The sequence below is a fragment of the Lithobates pipiens genome, unplaced genomic scaffold (genome assembly GCF_037356315.1).
Source record: "Lithobates pipiens isolate NorthernLeopardFrog02 unplaced genomic scaffold, aLitPip1_a1.2 Scaffold_18, whole genome shotgun sequence".
Classification (NCBI taxonomy): Eukaryota; Metazoa; Chordata; class Amphibia; order Anura; family Ranidae; genus Lithobates; species Lithobates pipiens.
Window position 1 is genome coordinate 271,681,185 of NW_027507758.1, and position 17,322 is coordinate 271,698,506.

The window sequence follows — 17,322 nt, forward strand, 5'->3', positions numbered from 1 at the left end:
TTGCAAAGGAGCTAAATTCATGGAAATCAGTTTAAAAGTCTGAATGTTGGGAGAGGGAACGGTGGCACTATTAGTAACACTGCAGCTTTAATGTAGATAGAAATGTACCTTTATGAAAGCAGAGCATATACTTATAGATCATTTTTCATCTTGTTGGAGTTCTGATTATACAGAAACTGTACTCAGGGATAGGTAAAGGATGTTCATAAAAGCAGAATAGTTCAGTGCCAGTATCACCCTACAAAGCTTAAACATAAACCAAGAAGGAATGTTGAATTTACATACACATTGATAATCACAGTATGTAGCAAAGTTCCAGTCAGTTAATATTGCTCAAAGGAATTCTCAACTCCAGTTAAAAAAAATATATACATAATTGTAACACAAACCAGTTTGTAAGTTGCTGTTAATAAAAAAATAACTTTGTTTTCAGATTTCAATCTGAAGTCAGCTATGATTTTCCAAAAGTACCATAAATTCGAATGTGGCTTATTTGTCACCATGGCAATCAAGGATATGTTGTGTGCTGTTTGTGAATAAAAAAAAAACTGCCAGAAACATATTTGACACAATGCATTTCCAGCAGTTTTTCTCTTATTAAAACACTGGAACTGATCATGTTATTATAGCAGACAGACCCTCCCACCTAGCACCCAGGAGGTAGGAAGTGGCTACAGGAAGTCAGGAAAATTAATGAAACCAAGATGTTGCTTTCAACAGAAAATAATTAGGTAGGGCTCCCTAATGGTATACAAAGTTTATAATTTTTTTCTAAACATCAGGGAATTAGAAAAACATGGTGACCTGTGGGACAAGTTTATATTAAATGAGACAAACGTGGGAACCTGTGGGTAAATCTCCTCTTTGTGGCTGTATGAATCCTATTTTTTTATATACTAACAGCATCTGGTCTATTACAAAATATACTACATAGTTTTCCTTTGGTACATTTTAGTAGTACTCAGATGGTGTTTCTGCCCTGTTTGGTGGACCCATTACTTGGATAGCTGCCCATTGATGATGCAACAGTATTTGTTGGTCCTCTGTATCATTCCCTACAAGATTCTTTTTGGACCATTATATTCTGTTAATTTTGGAGTTTCATAATTTGAATTCATAACTTTGCCCTGCCACCATTGTGTATTCTGCCTTTGCTTGTGAGCCATTGTACATACATGTGAACCTGCCTCTTATTTCATGCGTGTCTTAAGATAGTTTCTTTGTTGGTATAGCGCCCAGCATCTGATGAAGCTATTGATGTGAAACATGTCAAGCATTATACATTCTTCTCTCAAGTTACCAGTTCTACCTTCATGACTTTTAGCCATGTTTGACTAATCCTATAATTGATATGCTTGTCTAGTTAGTTCTAGGAACTGCTTCTCTTGGGTTTACTATTCATAATTGATTTTCACCATCAACATACTTTATCAGATATTTTTGCACAAATAATTATATGGGTTTAGTTAACTTTGATCTGTGATTTACTAACTGAGAAACCATTTGAAGTCCAGTTTTTCTTTCTTTTTGTTTGCTAAACAGCAGTTGCACTTTAGATGTATGAAAAATAATGATAGAATAAATTTACTCCTATCTGTAAAATGCATTAAAGTAAAAAAATCTACATACAGAACACAGCATATTATATGTATTTATATTTGCAATATACAGTTCCCAGAATGAATTTCTTCATCAATTCTCAAAATGAAGTTCTTCATCCATTCCACAGAAATATGATAACGAATGTACTTTTAACATTTTTTGTTATAAATTCAATGTCATTCTTGTTTCTAAGAATGCTTTTTAAAGCATGTTACAAATGTAAAACACATTACTAATGTAACTTATGAATTCAATTTATTTAATGCAAATACTGAAGGCCCTGTACAAAATAAATATAATAAAATCAGCTTAAGGTCACACTTTGACGTAAACCTGTGTTCACCAATGCAGAGCAAAGCAAGGGGCACACTTAAAAGTCAAAATCACACCTGTTTGCTTTAGTGTTTTTGCGTTAAGCAGCCCATTCGATTTTGAATGGGCTGCCATTGTGTCAGAAGTATTGCCATACTTACAGTGATTATTTTAACTGTGTGCACCACAACACATGGCTGTGCATTTCTGTATGTTGCAGTGTACTGCAATCCTGGTGCATTTGTGTGCGTTTCAAAAAAGTTAAAAGAGCACACTAATGCATAGAACTTGAGTTAACACAATGCAGTGGTATAAAAGGCCCCTTAAACTAGCTTAATTAGTAGCTTGTACTTACATTCTCTTCCCTACCACTTCATTCACAGGTTGGAAACAAAAAGAAACAGTCCTGTGTAAACTCTAGGTTGATACTAGTTGGAGATTACATATGGCTGAGCACTCTTTCCTAGCTCACATGTTACAGTGAAGGTATGTGAATTGTCAAGCACTAACCACTAGTACTATCAACAGGAGGCAAGTGAGTCACATACGCCCCTATACTCAAAATTACAGGATATTTCTCACTTCTGGAAGTGAACAGAGCAGCTGGTGAGTGAAGGGGGTTTAAATTGCTTCAGGGGTTAACAATAAAGTAAACCTATTTCTGCACTGCATGGGTGAAACACAAGTTTCCCAAAGTAAATGTTTGCTATTTGTCTATTGAAATTTTAAAAGTTATTTTTTTAAATGTTAATATTTCTTTTTTTTTAAATCTAGAAGTAAATCATAGTTTTTTTTATAATATATAAAAATAAATGTTTGCATACTTACTCCTGTTATATATCGGGTTCTACACTGGATGGTTCCAAATATTCCAAGAATGACAATAATGATATGAACAAAATTTGCCAGGATAGGTGCCCACTGGTAGCCCAAGAAGTCAAATATTTGTCTCTCCAGTATACATGCCTACAATAAAAATAATAAGTATTTAACATTGCAGATAAAACATTAAGCAATATTTTGAAAACTTAATATCCTACAATATCGACCAAAACTACATTAGCCTAAACATTTTGACATCTCACCCTTTATTTTTTTTAATTTTAAATAGATATCAAAATTGCCAAAATACCAAAAGTCCCAATAGTTTAAACAACAAGTCACAAAGTTTGAAAACCAATGGTTTAAAGGGCCACTTCAAACACAACTTTAGTGTCTCTATTGTTAGTATAAATATCCTGGTTTGGTGATTGGTTGGGGATCAATTGTTACAGCAAAAGTTTGTCCTTTTCTTAATTACAACCACAGAGTAGAAGCCTAACATGTCAGGCAAGTTGCAGTTAAAAATAAATTGTATCAAAGATCTAAATAAAATTACTGAAATCTTATATAAGTTTTAAAGAATATGTCAACCCAACATTTCATATTCCTGATATGTACTTGCTGTATCATGTATGTCTTTGTATTGCTTCCTTCATGTGAAATATCTGGTGTTCCTGCCAGTCCCTCTGCTTTCTAATCAAAGACCACATTAGCATGGCAAGGTCACTTCTCTAGCTGTGCTGGGAACTCAACATGCTCTCTTCCAATGATCAGACTTGTCTTGATACCCAACCAACAGCCCCCCACCCCCCTTCATTTATATTTTAAACTGAATGGGTTGATTTACAAGCTGAGGGTTTACATATAATTTAACATGTTAATATTATTTAGGCAATTCTTGTTAATTTTCACATTCTTTTATAGGGTGATAACGGTCATACATCTGTGCTCCTGCACTGTCACCTTGTTACATGCACCACTGTTTAGCTTACTAGTGGCAAATATACAGTATATTGTGCTGTGCGGTCTAACATTTTACTAATATGAAGTAGGGATGTGCCGAACACCCCCCTGGTTCAGTTTGCACCAGAATATACTGAACAGGCAAAATATTCGGCAGAACACAGGACACAAACATAAATAATCAAAATTGCTCATTTTAAAGGCTTATATGCATGTTATTGTCATAAAACATGTTTGGGGACCCGGGTCCTGCCCCAGGGGACATCTATCAATGCAAAAAACATTTTAAAAATAGCAGTTTTTTTGGGAGCAGTGATTTTAATAATGCTTAAAGTGAAACAATAAAAGTGAAATATTCCTTTAAATTTCGTACCTGGGGGGTGTCTATAGTATGCCTTTAAAGTGGCACTTTTTTCCCGTGTTTAGAACGGTCCCTGCACAAAATGACATTTATAAAGGAAAAAGTTATTTAAAAGTACTCGTGGCTATAAAGAATTGTCGGTCCCTGCAATACAGATAAAAGCAATTGAAAAAAGGCATGGGATCACCCACAGTCCATTACCAGGCCCTAAGGGTCTGGTATGAATATTAAGGGGAACTCCGAACCAAAAAAAAAAAAAAAATGTGCGTGGGGGTCGCCCCAAATTCCATACCAGGCCCTTTAGGTCTCGTATGGATATTAAGGGAATCACCACACCAAAATTAAAAAATGGTATGGGGTTTCCCTCAAAATCCATACCAGACCCTTAAGGCCTGGTATGGATTTTAAGGGGAAACCCCATGCCACTTTTTTTGCATGATATATGTCTCCTGGGGCAGGACCTGGGTCCCAAAACACTTTATATGACAATAACTTGCATAAAAGCCTAAAACACTTTTAGATTTTTCATGTTAATGTCCCATAGACTTTAACGGTGTTCTGGCGGGTTTTGAATTTGCCCTGAACACCGCATGTTGTTCATGTTATGCAGAACATTCGAACAACCAAAGTTCGGCCCGAACAATTTGCCCATCCCTACTAGTGGCTATAATGAATTGTCAGGTCCCGGCAATACAGGAAAAAGTAATTGAAAAAAACAGCATGGGATCCCCCACAGTCCATTACCAGGCTCTTTGGGTCCGGTATGAATATTAAGGGGACTCCCGAAAAAAAGTTTGAAAAAAAAATTGTGTAGGGGTCCCCCAAATTCCATACCAGGCCCTTCAGATCTGGTATGGATATTAAGGGGAACCCTGCGCCAAAATATAAAAAAATGACATCGCCCCCCCCCAAAAATCCATACCAGACCCTTATCCGAGTACGCACCTTATCCCCATGTTGATGGGGACAAGGGCCTCATCCCCACAACCCTTGCCCAGTGGTTGTGCTTACCAGAATCTTAAAGACCCCTTTAACAAGGGGACCCCCAGATCCCACCCCCCTGTTTGAGATGGTTTCACAAAAAAGTGTCAACATTTTTAAAAACCACAAGACACACTTTGGGGCAAGTCCTTTGTGGGACATTTTATTTTTTAATAAAGTCCATTCATCTTCTTCTCTCGCTCCACTGACGGACCGAAAAACCCCCGCAAGCCGCCACCGATCTGCCTCCATTGGAGGCACCCACCGTTTGACGTGTCCTTTGCAAGTGACAGTTCTTTTATAACTGAGGGCAGGGCCACACAATATCGTACCCGGGTGGCCCCCCCTCTGAAGCCATGGGAAAGCCATTGAGAAATGCCCATGCATCAAATGGGGTGGGGTCACCCGGGTATGTCACCGCGTGGCCCCATCTTCAGTTATAAAAGAACTGTCACCTGTGAGGATGCATCATATGGCAGGTGGAGGCAGATCTGTGGGCAGCTTGTGTTTTTTTTTTCGGTCCATCGGTGGAGTGAGAGAAGAAGATAAATGGACTTCGTGAGACATTTTTATTTTTTTTTTAATATTTTTTATTGAAAGGCTTGCAAGGTGTACAGAGAAGGTAAACAAATGGTTACAATGTCAAACATACATGTGTCGATTTACAATTCGCATCATACCATCAGAAATGTACACTGTGACCCCCTGGGCACCAGAAGGTGACAAGCCCCTTTTTGTGATATAAGAACCATAGCATTTTCAAAATACACAGAAAAAAAAACAGGTGAAAGACGGTGCAATTTTAGCACCGTATTTGAAAACAACAGAAAAAGCAGTATCTAATTACGCAATATTCCTAAGGTTAGTCCATGGGGACCATAGGAAACTAAAACTAGAAAATTTTCCCTCCATATTGGCCAGCAGCTGCTCATGTTTATAGGTTTCATCAATTTTCCTGAGTAGTTCTCCCTTGCCAGGAGGGCAGGGGTTTTTCCAATATTTCGCTATTAATAGTCTGGCTGAAGATAGAATCTGGGTTACCAACATTCGCAAGGAAGGCGGGAACTGATCAATGTTTAAGTTTAGCAATGCCAACTCTGGAGATCCTATACACAGTATTCCAGTTACTTTAGAGACCAAGGAGAACACCCCTCTCCAGAAGCCTCTGAGGTGAGGGCACTCCCAAAGCATGTGACACAAAGTACCGACTCTCCCACATCCTCTCCAGCAAGCATTGGAACCACCCTGGGTAAATTTAGCCGTAATGTAAGGGGTATAGTACCACCGAAGTAAGATTTTTTGTGAGACTTCCCAGTGTGCAACCATTGTTACTTTTAATTGCAGTCCTCCACTGATCGTCCGAGAATTTTGCAGAGAGCTCACTTTCCCATTTGTGAAACGGGGGGGGATTTCACAAAGCAGCTCTTGTTTTGAAGTAGATTGTAAAATAAAGAAATACCCCCTTTAACTTTGGAGACATCAGACCAGAACGCCCACGCTTGTCGCGGGACTTGAATAACCGAACCCTTGTGTTGAGACAGGAACGAAACTAATCGTCTATAAGTAAAAAATTCCGATCTAGGTAATTTAAATTTATGCATAAGTGACTCGAAAGAAAGGAGACTACCCCCGACCACTAAATCTGAGATCAAAGTTATACCCAACTTCCCCCAAACCCCCAGATCCAGATCTGGGACGTGTGAACATACTGACAAGAGGGGGGTAGGGATGTCAATCGAGGAGTGGAGTAACGCCCCGTCCCTGACAAAGTCTCTCCACGTATCCATAACCAGTTGAACTATAGGGAAAGCTGAATGAAAGGGCTGAGGGGTTATGAGAGATGCCAACAATGTGGAGTACGGGATACCGGTTAGAAGCCAAGAACTCTCAATCGAGGCCCACTGTTTCTCCACCGGGGGGCAAATCCAAAATTTTGTTTGGTCTAGTAGACTCGCTACGTAGTAATCTCTTAAAACAGGTAGACCCATGCCGCCCACGTCCCTCTTCCTGAGAAGATAAGAGTATGGGCACCTGGGTTTTTTGTCCCCCCAAACGAATTTGTGTAGTTGTGATTGGGCAGAAGTGAAGAATGACCTAGGAATGGCGATTGGCAAGGCCCTAAAATAGTACAACAACTTTGGGAGAATCAGCATTTTATATGCCGCCAGTCTGCCCATCCACGATAAATAGAACCTCTTCAGCCTTGTAAGTTCCTGTTGTATTGATAGTATGAGGGGCGGAAAATTCACCTTGAAAGTGTTGGCACTAGGCGAAGTTAAATAAATTCCCAAGTATTGAATAGGGTCAGCTGACCAGGGGTAAGGAAATCGCTTCGCCAGAAGCGATTTGGTTTTTTCAGGGACGTTGACAGCTAAAATACTAGATTTTGAGGAGTTCACTTTGTAGTATGATATTTTATTAAATTGTGAGAGGGTGTCATGCACTGCTTGTAGAGAGGAAGATGGTTGTTTTAGGGTCAAAATAACGTCGTCAGCAAATAACGTGATGGAATGTGTGAGTTTGGATGTCTGAATATCGGCTATTTGAGGATGCGTGCGTATTGTTTCAGCTAGATGTTCCATCAAAAGGGCAAAGATCAGGGGCGACAGTGGGCACCCCTGACGAGTGCCATTTGTAATGTGAAAGGAGTCAGAGAACATACCCTCAGTGTAAACCATGGCTGAGGGCTTGGAATACAAGGCAGAGATGGCTGAGTTAATAGTACCGAAAATACCAAATTTATTGAGAACCTGGCCCAGATACCCCCAGTGGACCCTATCAAAGGCCTTCTCTGCATCAAGAGTCAGAAGCAGAGAAGGAACACCTGAGATTTCGGCTGCATGAATTAAATTCAGGATCCTCCTGGTAGCATCCGGCGCCTGGCGCCCCGGGATAAAGCCCACCTGGTCATTTTTAACCAATGTGGAGAGAATAAGTGATACCGATTCGCCAAGATTTTTGCAAAGACCTTCAGGTCCACATTTAGTAAGGATATGGGCCTGAAGTTCTGAGGTTTATCTGGGGATTTACCCGGTTTTGGAAGTGTCACTATGGTGGCGGATAACATCTCCGACGGAAACGAGGAGTCTATCGTTGCTTTTTTAAAGGTGTCAAGAAGGTACCCACCCAAAATTGGGTAGAACGCCTTATAATATTCCGCCGAAAAGCCATCAGGGCCTGGAGATTTGTTTAGAGGCATGGCCAAAATCGTTTTAGAGAGCTCGCTCAAAGTAATCGGTTCGTTCAAGGCATCCAGTTGTGACTGGGTAAGTTTAGGGAGAGAAATTTTCTGCAAAAATCTCTGTATCGCGGCCGGGGAGGGTTGAGGAATGGACGCGTCGTCCTTCAGATTGTAAAGAGCGTTATAGTAATCACGAAATGCATTCGCAATATCTTTAGGATTGGATAGTTTAGAGCCAGTTACGGGGTGAAAAATAAAAGGGATTTTCTGCTGAGTCGACCTCTCTTTCATCTGCTTGGCTAGAAGTTTCCCAGCCCGGTTCCCCTGTTGATACGATTTAGCTTTCCAATTTGCCAGTAACCTAGTTTGGCGAGAAATTAACAGGAGGCGTAGCTCGTGTCTCAAATTATCTAGTTGACTGCCTATAGATGGGTCGGGGGAACGTTTGTTGGCTGATTCCAAGTGCTCTATTTGGGAGATGAGGGATTGCACTTTCAGGTTGGACTGCTTTTTGGCCGAGCTGCTCATTTTAATGAGGATGCCCCTCACAAAAGCCTTGTGAGAGTTCCAAAGGATAAAGGGATCTGCCACCGATGGGGCATTGAGCTCGAAAAAACCACGCAGTTCAGTTGCGATCTCTGCCTTAAATTTCGGGTGAGAAAACAAAAATGTGTCGTTTTTCCACCTATTCGCCCTTGTTTCTGTACGCCACCCCTCCACCTCAATGGATATCGGAGCGTGGTCTGACCACGTGATATTGTGGATGGAGGAAGAGCTAACTTTTTGGAGTAGAAATTTGTCAAGCAAAAAAACATCAATTCTAGAATAAGATTTATGCACAGAGGAGTAATAGGAGTATTCGCGTTCTGTGGAATGCTGGCACCTCCATACATCAAACAGACTCTCTGAGGCCAAGGGAGACTCTGCCTCCCATCCTGGAAGGGTTGGTAGAAACATCAAGAGAGTGGTTGGGGACAGCATTAAAGTCCCCACACAGAATCAGATATCCCTTGCGCACTGCATTCATCTTTTTCCACACTTTACGTAAAAAAGAAAGCTGCCCGGTATTAGGCAAGTATACATTAATAAAAGTATACGTAACGTTGTTAACTTCCCCTACCAGAATGATAAATCTACCAGCTTGATCAGTTTCAACATGGATGCATTTAAATGAAATTGAGTTACTTATCAAAATAGCTACTCCTCTATGTTTCTTTTGAGCATTAGAATAGTAAGCTGTAGGATAGTGGGAGCTTTGTAGTTGTGGATGCTTGGAGCTGCGGAAATGTGTTTCCTGTAAGCACAGGACGTCGCTCCGCAGACTCCTCGCCTCTCTCCATAGTAGCCCCCGTTTTTGCGGGATATTCAGCCCCCTGACATTAAACGATGTAATCTTGAAACCCATTCCACTGATCTCCGGTGTCAGAGTCAGTGGAGCAGGCCAGCTAGGCTGTGACCAATAGCAAAATTAACAAACTACACAGTATTGGTATAGGTTCAAGTCGGTAGGATAACACCCGTCAAGGAAAAAACAGTTAAACAAACAGAAAACAAACCAAAAAGAAAGGGAAAAGACTATTCTTCAAAGTAGTTGGTCCTCAGGATTCGCACTGCACACAGGTGTATGAGTAGTTCTTCGGCCTACTGTAGAGGCGTTGCTTGAAGTATTCTGCGCCTTGTGCACCAGCAAGTGCGTAATCGAACACAGTCAAAAATGAAAGAAAAATAGCAAGAACAAGAAAAAAATAAAAGTAAAATCAGGCGATTCAAAGAATCTGTAGGGATAGTACCCTTAAGCAACAGAGGGCATAAAGAGAGCTAGAGAGTCCACCGAGGTCCGGAGCTCTAAAATGAAATATTGTAATGAGTACCTGGGACATCACTTTGAACCTGGTCTGGGCCAGGAGGGGGAACCTGGACGTGGGGATGAGCCCGCAGAGTGGGTATCTTCATCTCTTGGAAATATACGCCAGTCACTCAGAAGACGGATGCCCTCTGCCACTGACTTGATTGTGAAAGTCTTCCCTTCGTATGAGACCACCAGTTTAGCCGGATACGCCCACTTGTAGGGAATACGATGATTCCTTAGGGGTTTTGTAATAGTCGCCATATTCCTGCGCCTTTGCATTGTAAAGGAAGACAGGTCAGGGAAAAAGGACAGACCCTGAGCTGATTCTGGTAAGTTTTCAGGGTTCCTGACATGCAAGAGAAATTTGTCCTTGGTTTGAAAGAAGTGAATTCTGGCAATGGTATCTCTGGGCAAGTGATCTGGAATATGCTTGGGCTTGGGTAGCCTGTGGATCCGATCGATAGCTAGATCATACATGGAGGCATCGGGTAGAGCGTCCTGCAAAATTTTTTGGAAGTGAGCTTGCAACTCCGCTGGTTTAATTGTTTCTGGGATCCCGCGGATCTTTATATTGTTTCTCCTTGAACGGTCTTCAAGGTCAGCCAATTTTTCTTTCATCAAAGTGAGCTCATCCTCCCTTTCATTATGGGCATCGATAACTTCATTAATAGTCCCAGCAAATTTGCCCATTTTATGCTCTATATGTGAGACCCTGTCTCCCACCGCTTTGACCTCTGCTTTAAAGCTGCTTGCAAGAGACAGAATGTCAGCATGTATTGTACTGCGAAGAGATACTAGCATATCCTTCAATGTGGTGTCAATCACAGGTTGGTTGCTAGTAGGGAATTCCAAGATGGAGTCCTGCAACTCCCTAGTATCGTTCTGGGAAACATCACCAAAGTCCTCCTCCCCCCTCTCCTGTAAATGGGGCTGCTTTGCTTTTACTGGGCTGGAGGTAGAGGACGCCGCTGGGGAGGTGAGCCTGACCCCCGGGGACGATCCCGATCGGGGCTGCCTGTGCTCAGTAAGGGGGGAGTGCTCCTCTGCCCGTGTGCCACGTTCCCTGCCATGCTGCTTACCGGCGCCATCTTGGGCCTGTTCATTGCGGGGCTGGCGGTAGAAGTCCGTCATCCTGCTTAGTCGCTTGGCTTCTTTTCTGCGGCGGGACATGATCGCTTCAGTTGCCCGGACCGGGAGAGGTAAGTTGTGCTGAGAAACGAGGCCCAGGTATGCTGTAGGAAGCTCCGGAATGCTGCGGTGGACGGAGCTCTCTAACTACGCGACCATACTCCTCGGCTGCCGGCCACGCCCCCCCCGACATTTTTATTTTTTAATGAAGAACTTGTCCTAAAGTGTGTCTTGTGATTTTTTTTTTTAATTTAATATCCATACCACACCTGAAGGGCCTGGTATGGAATTTTGGGGGACCCCTCACCAAATTAATTTTTCACATTTTGGTTCAGGGTTCCCCTTAATATTCATACCAGACTCAAAGGGCCTTTTTTTCCATTACTTTTATCTGTATTGCCGGGACCGACAATTCATTATAGCCACTAGTACTTTTAAATTACTTTTTTCCTTTAGCCACTTCAATGCCGGGCATAGTCATATGACGTCTGCAGATGGGATCTCCCCCAAGTCCTCAGTATCTCGCCGCTCCTGTGGGCCCCCGGGGGCCTTCAGAGTGGCAATCGTGGATGAGGTGTGTCCCTCGGACACAGCCCATCCCAGATCGGGATAAAGAGCCAAGGCTCTTTACCACGTGACCGGCTGTATCCAATCACAGCCAGTCACAAGTATTGCACATGTGCACGGCGCTCATGCACGCCCCTAGGGTGCACATAGAGCGGTGATCGGGGACGGGGCCAACGAAATTGCCTCTTTACCACGTGACTGGCTGTATTCAATCAGAGCCAGTCACAGGATACAAAACAAACCGTGGTAACAAGATGTTACCAGGTTCTCCTCCTCACACACTGATCGGAGAAGGAGAAGGAGATTGCGGCTACATATCGTTACCGCGTTCAGTACACACCAACACACACTGATCCCCCCCTAATAAAGAGTTCCTGTCATCACCCATCAAAGTATCTGTCACCACCCATCAGAGTACCTGTCACCACCCATCAGACTACCTGTTACCACTCATCAAAGTACCTGAGTACCTGTCACAGCCCATCTGAGTACCCAAATACCTGTCACAGCCCATCTGAGTACCCGAGAAGCAGTCACAGCCCATCTGAGTACCCAAGTACCTGTCACAATCCATCTGAGTACCCAAGAGTACCTGTCACAATATATCTGAGTACCTGAGTACCTATTACAGCCCATCTGAGTATCCGAGTACCTGAGTACCTGTCACAGTATATCTGAGTACCTGAGAACCTGTCACAGCCCATCTGAGTACCTGAGTACCTGCATACCTGGGTACCTGGGTACCTGTCACAGTCCATCTGAGTACCTGAGTACCTGTCACAGTTCATCTGAGTACATGAGTACCTGAGTACCTGTCACAGCCCATCTGAGTAATTGAGTACCTGTCACAGCCCATCTGAGTACCTGCCACTGCCCATCTAAGTACCTGTCAGCACCCATTAGATTACCTGAGTACTTGTCACCAGGCCATCAGAGTACCAAAGTATCTATCTCCAGCCGATCAGAGTACCCTAGTACCTGCCTGCAGCCCATGCCTCATAGAATATACGTTGGGGTGTTTGCTTTCGAAAATGGGGTCACTTTGTTGGTAATTCCACTGTCCTGGTGCACAAGGACCTTCAAAAGTGTTATGGGTAGGAATGAAATGAGAGGTGTAATTTATGCTCCTAGAACGCCTGAAGGTACTACTTCAGAGTTGGGCCTCTCTATGTGGACTGGATGTGTAAAAGTCTCACACATGTGGTATTGCCATACTCAGGACAAGTAGCATCAAATCATTTTTTAGAAGGTTGTATCTTCCACAGATGTCCCTTCCCTCTCCATTGTTTATTATTAGGGCTTTCAGCATGACAGCCTGTTGTCATCTGATGAGGTTGCCTATGCGGGGAGCCCCTGGAGGTGACCATGTTTTTTTGCCAACAGTAAATGTAATTTCTTTCTTTTTCTTTACTCAGGAATACCATTTCCTTGCTCCGGCTGAAATACCAATGGCTAACTTCTTTATCTTTCTCTTGCTGTTTTTTCTGTCTGTTGCCTAAAATAAGCAGTACACCCTCTGAACAAGACAATCTCCAACATTTAAGGTAGGGATCGTCATCCAGGTGAGTAGAAAAAAAAAGAGAGTACTTATGCTGGTATGTTTATGTATTTCAGCCTTGTACACCAGAACAAGTCCAAGTGGACATCAAGGTGACATAAACAAACCTATGAAGGCCCCAACCAGATCAGGATACCATGCGAGTGGTGAGGGTTCATCCTTGAAAAGACATAGCTCTTCACATTCACTAACTCTTAAATCCCTACATGCTGAGCATGAAGGGTCAACCCATTACAAGCCATTTGGTCTTCAAAAGCTGTTTTAGAGTCTATGTAGTAGACAGAGAGTCAGAGGGTTATCAGGTAAGCTGTGCTTACTCAAATATTGGCAGGGGATACATAGCGAAATGAGCAACAGCAGTTCTATTGCTAATTGTTCCAATTAGCTCAATCTCCTTCAGAGGAGTTAACTCTTCCTGGCCCATCCTCAAGAGACTCCTCTCACTACACAGCAACTATCCCTGCTTGACATCTGGATGATGGTGAGCCATCTAAGGATACCTCAGAAGAGCTCAGCCCTCAGACTTCAACTTTTTCCTAGTTCAGGCCTATGTCCGTGAGGAAGCACAGCCATCAATTGGCTGTGAGGAAGCTGACACTACATCTGAGTATTCAAAAGATGTACTTCCCATTTCTAAAGAAGTGGGTTTCCTTCTTTGGGCTCGGTTTCCACTAGTGTGACTTGTCATGCCACTTGGGACTGCAAAGTCACATGACAAGTCATACCCCATCATTTCCAATGAGTACCATTTATCTGTGTGATTTAAAATTGCAGCGAATTCAGAGTAGTCCCTGCTCTAATTTGGTCCCACTTTGATGCAACTTCAGGTCCATAGACCTCAAGAATACACAGGCATTGTTTCAAGTCGCATCAAAATCATGGCAAAATCGTATGACTTTCAGGTCGCAATAGTGGAATCATAGGTTTACTCTGATGGATGATATCAGAGACATTGTTGAAGAGGAAAGAAAAAATATATATATTTTTTCCTCTCAATTGCCTAGAAAACGTTATCCATGGTCGGAACAAGATTCTGCAATGCCAGACAGTCCGCCAGAAGTAGACGCGGCAGTGGTTAGTATAACAAAGAATTTCATCTCACCAATCAATAATTCAGCCTCAATTGAGGATCCTTTAGACAAATGAATAAACCCCAACTAAAAAGGAGCTTACCAAATGGTAGGTAAATGCCAGGAAGTCACCAATTGCCTTATCTGTATCCAAAGCCCTGTGGGCATGAACCAAAAACATCATGGAAACAGTGATTCATCAAAATGTTCCTAGGTAAAATATAGTCAAGGCTTAGCCACGACCAATGTAACAGGGTAATAGCGCTGTCTGTAGTGCGAGTAGATAAGGTCGTGGCAGCATTTTGTGTTTATGATGCTTCTATGACTTGCACGTTTGTATGTCTTGCATTTTTTTAATAAAATCTTTTATGGAAAAAATATATATATATAGTCAAGGCTTTGGATGAATTATGGCTCTGAACAGACTTCACTGGTGAGACAGTGATGCATACAATTTGTTATTTCGCAAGATCAGTGTCAGTACTTATGATAGATATATGGGTATTGTGGTCAGAACTACAGGCAGCTGACACTGTCAAAACAAAATCCATTTTTTTGATGGTAAATCACTCTCTGCAGAAAGGTTGCAGAAAGCCATTTCCAGAGTCACAGAAGGAAAGTCAGAGTTGATTCCCTGGAACTGCAGAATCAGATGTACCTGGGGATGCTTACTTGAGATTTTCGGTCAACCAGGCCCATCTTCAATTCCAGAGTCTCCCCTTCGGACTCTGCCCTTCCCTCAGAGCCCTCACGAGGGCTTGGATCACTATCCAAGCTTCTTTACGAGAAGTTCTTATCAGTAACAAGATGATATCCTCCTTTTATCAAAAAGTCCAGCCCAGCTAGTGGAACACAGGTAGATTCTGTGGCCTGCACTATCAAGATATGGTTGGATGGTAAATCATCAAACAGATCATCTTTTCTCCAGTTTAGACACCTTATTCAACACCGCAAAAGGGACGGTGTCCCTGCCATCTCAAAAAGTGTGGGCGATCATTCAGAAAGTAAGGAGAGTGAGGACATGGTCCTACATAACAGCCTCGAGCTAACTCAAATTAATAGGGATTTTTGTCTTTTTGTATCCAGATGGTCCCATGGACACATGAATACCTCAGGCACCTTTTAGCTAGAATTTCTGAAGCAATGGAGCAAACTGTCTATCCCAGTCCATATATCAAACAAGTTTGATGTACAGGGGTCTGCACTAGTGGACAAAGAGGGAGATGACTGTAAAGCCACATCCATTAAGGCATGTCTTCTAGACCACTGTTACCACTGATGCCAATGCAATATGCTAGGAGGCACATTGCAAACAGATGTTGGTTCAAGAGAGATGGGCGCTCAATGCAGTAGACATCTTCAAAAATGTCCTGGAAATTCAGATGGCTTATCTCGCATCGGCAGCATTTGCTGAGGACAAATCAGTTCCTATTTGGATAGACAATAGAGCTGCAATATTATACATACAGTGGTGTGAAAAAGTGTTTGCCCCCTTCCTCATTTCCTGTTCCTTTGCATGTTTGTCACACTTAAGTGTTTCGGAACATCAAACCAATTTAAACAATAGTCAAGGACAACACAAGTAAACACAAAATGCAATTTGTAAATGAAGGTGTTTATTATTAAAGGTGAAAAAAAATCCAAACCATCATGGCCCTGTGTGAAAAAGGGATTGCCCCCTAAACCTAATAACTGGTTGGGCCACCCTTAGCAGCAACAACTGCAACCAAGCGTTTGCGATAACGTGCAATGAGGCTTTTACAGCGTCCTGGAGGAATTTTGGCCCACTCATCTTTGCAGAATTGTCATAATTCAGTTACATTAGAGGGTTTTCGAGCATAACGGCCTTTTTAAGGTCATACCACAACATCTCAATAGGATTCAGGTCAGGACTTTGGCTAGGCCACTCCAAAGTCTTCATTTTGTTTCTCTTCAGCCATTCGGTGGTGGACTTGCTGGTGTGTTTAGGATCATTGTCCTGCTTCAGAACCCAAGTTCGTTTCAGCTTGAGTACACGAACAGATGGTCGGACATTCTCCTTCAGGATCTCTTGGTAGACAGCAGAATTCATAGTTCCTTTTATCACGGCAAGTCTTCCAGGTCCTGAAGCAGCAAAACAGCCCCAGACCATCACACTACCACCACCATATTTTACTGTTGGTATAATGTTCTTTTTATGAAATGCAGTGTTCCTTCTACGCCAGATATACTTGGACACACACCTTCCAAAGAGTTCCACTTTTGTCTCATCGGTCCACAGAATGTTGTCCCAAAAGTCTTGGGGATCATCAAGATGTGTTGTGGAGAAATTGAGACGAGCTTTGATGTTCTTTTTGCTCAGCAGTGGTTTTCTCCTTGGAACTCTGCCATGCAGGCCATTTTTACCCAGTCTTTTCCTGATGGTGGAGGCATGAACGCTGACCTTAACTGAGGCAAGTGAGGCCTGCAGTTCCTTGGACGTTGTTGTGGGGTCTTTTGTGACCTCTTGGATGAGTCAACGCTGCGCTCTTGGGGTAATTTTGGGCGGCCGGCCACTCCTGGGAAGGTTTACCACTGTTCCATGTCTTCGCCATTTGTGGATAATGGCTCTCACTGTGGTTCGCTGGATTCCCAAAGCTTTGGAAATGGCTTTATAACCCTTTCCAGACTGATAGATCTCAATTACTTTCTTTCTCAATTGTTCCTGAATTTCTTTGGGTCTCGGCATGATGTGTAGCTTTTAAGGATCTTCTGGTGGACCTTACTGTGTCAAGCAGCTCCTATTTAAGTGATGCCTTGATTGTGAACAGGTGTGGCAATAATCAGGCCTGGGTGTGGCTAGAGAAATTGAACTCAGGTGTGGACAACCACAGTTATAGTATGTTTTAACAAGGGGGGCAATCACTTTTTCACACAGGGCCATGATGGTTTGGATTTTTTTTCACCTTT

At 42.4% G+C, this 17,322-nt stretch overlaps 1 protein-coding gene across 3 annotated transcripts in view; it reads right to left on the bottom strand.

Annotated features, from left to right (window-relative positions):
* The window catches only part of NKAIN2 (sodium/potassium transporting ATPase interacting 2), a 1,500,295-nt gene that overhangs the window by 986,934 nt on the left and 496,039 nt on the right, over positions 1–17,322 (bottom strand). For all 3 annotated transcript variants that reach the window (XM_077486956.1, XM_077486954.1, XM_077486955.1), the window contains exon 2: positions 2,743–2,880. In XM_077486956.1, the coding sequence (XP_077343082.1) occupies positions 2,743–2,880 (138 nt within the window). The remainder of the gene's footprint in view (positions 1–2,742; positions 2,881–17,322) is intronic.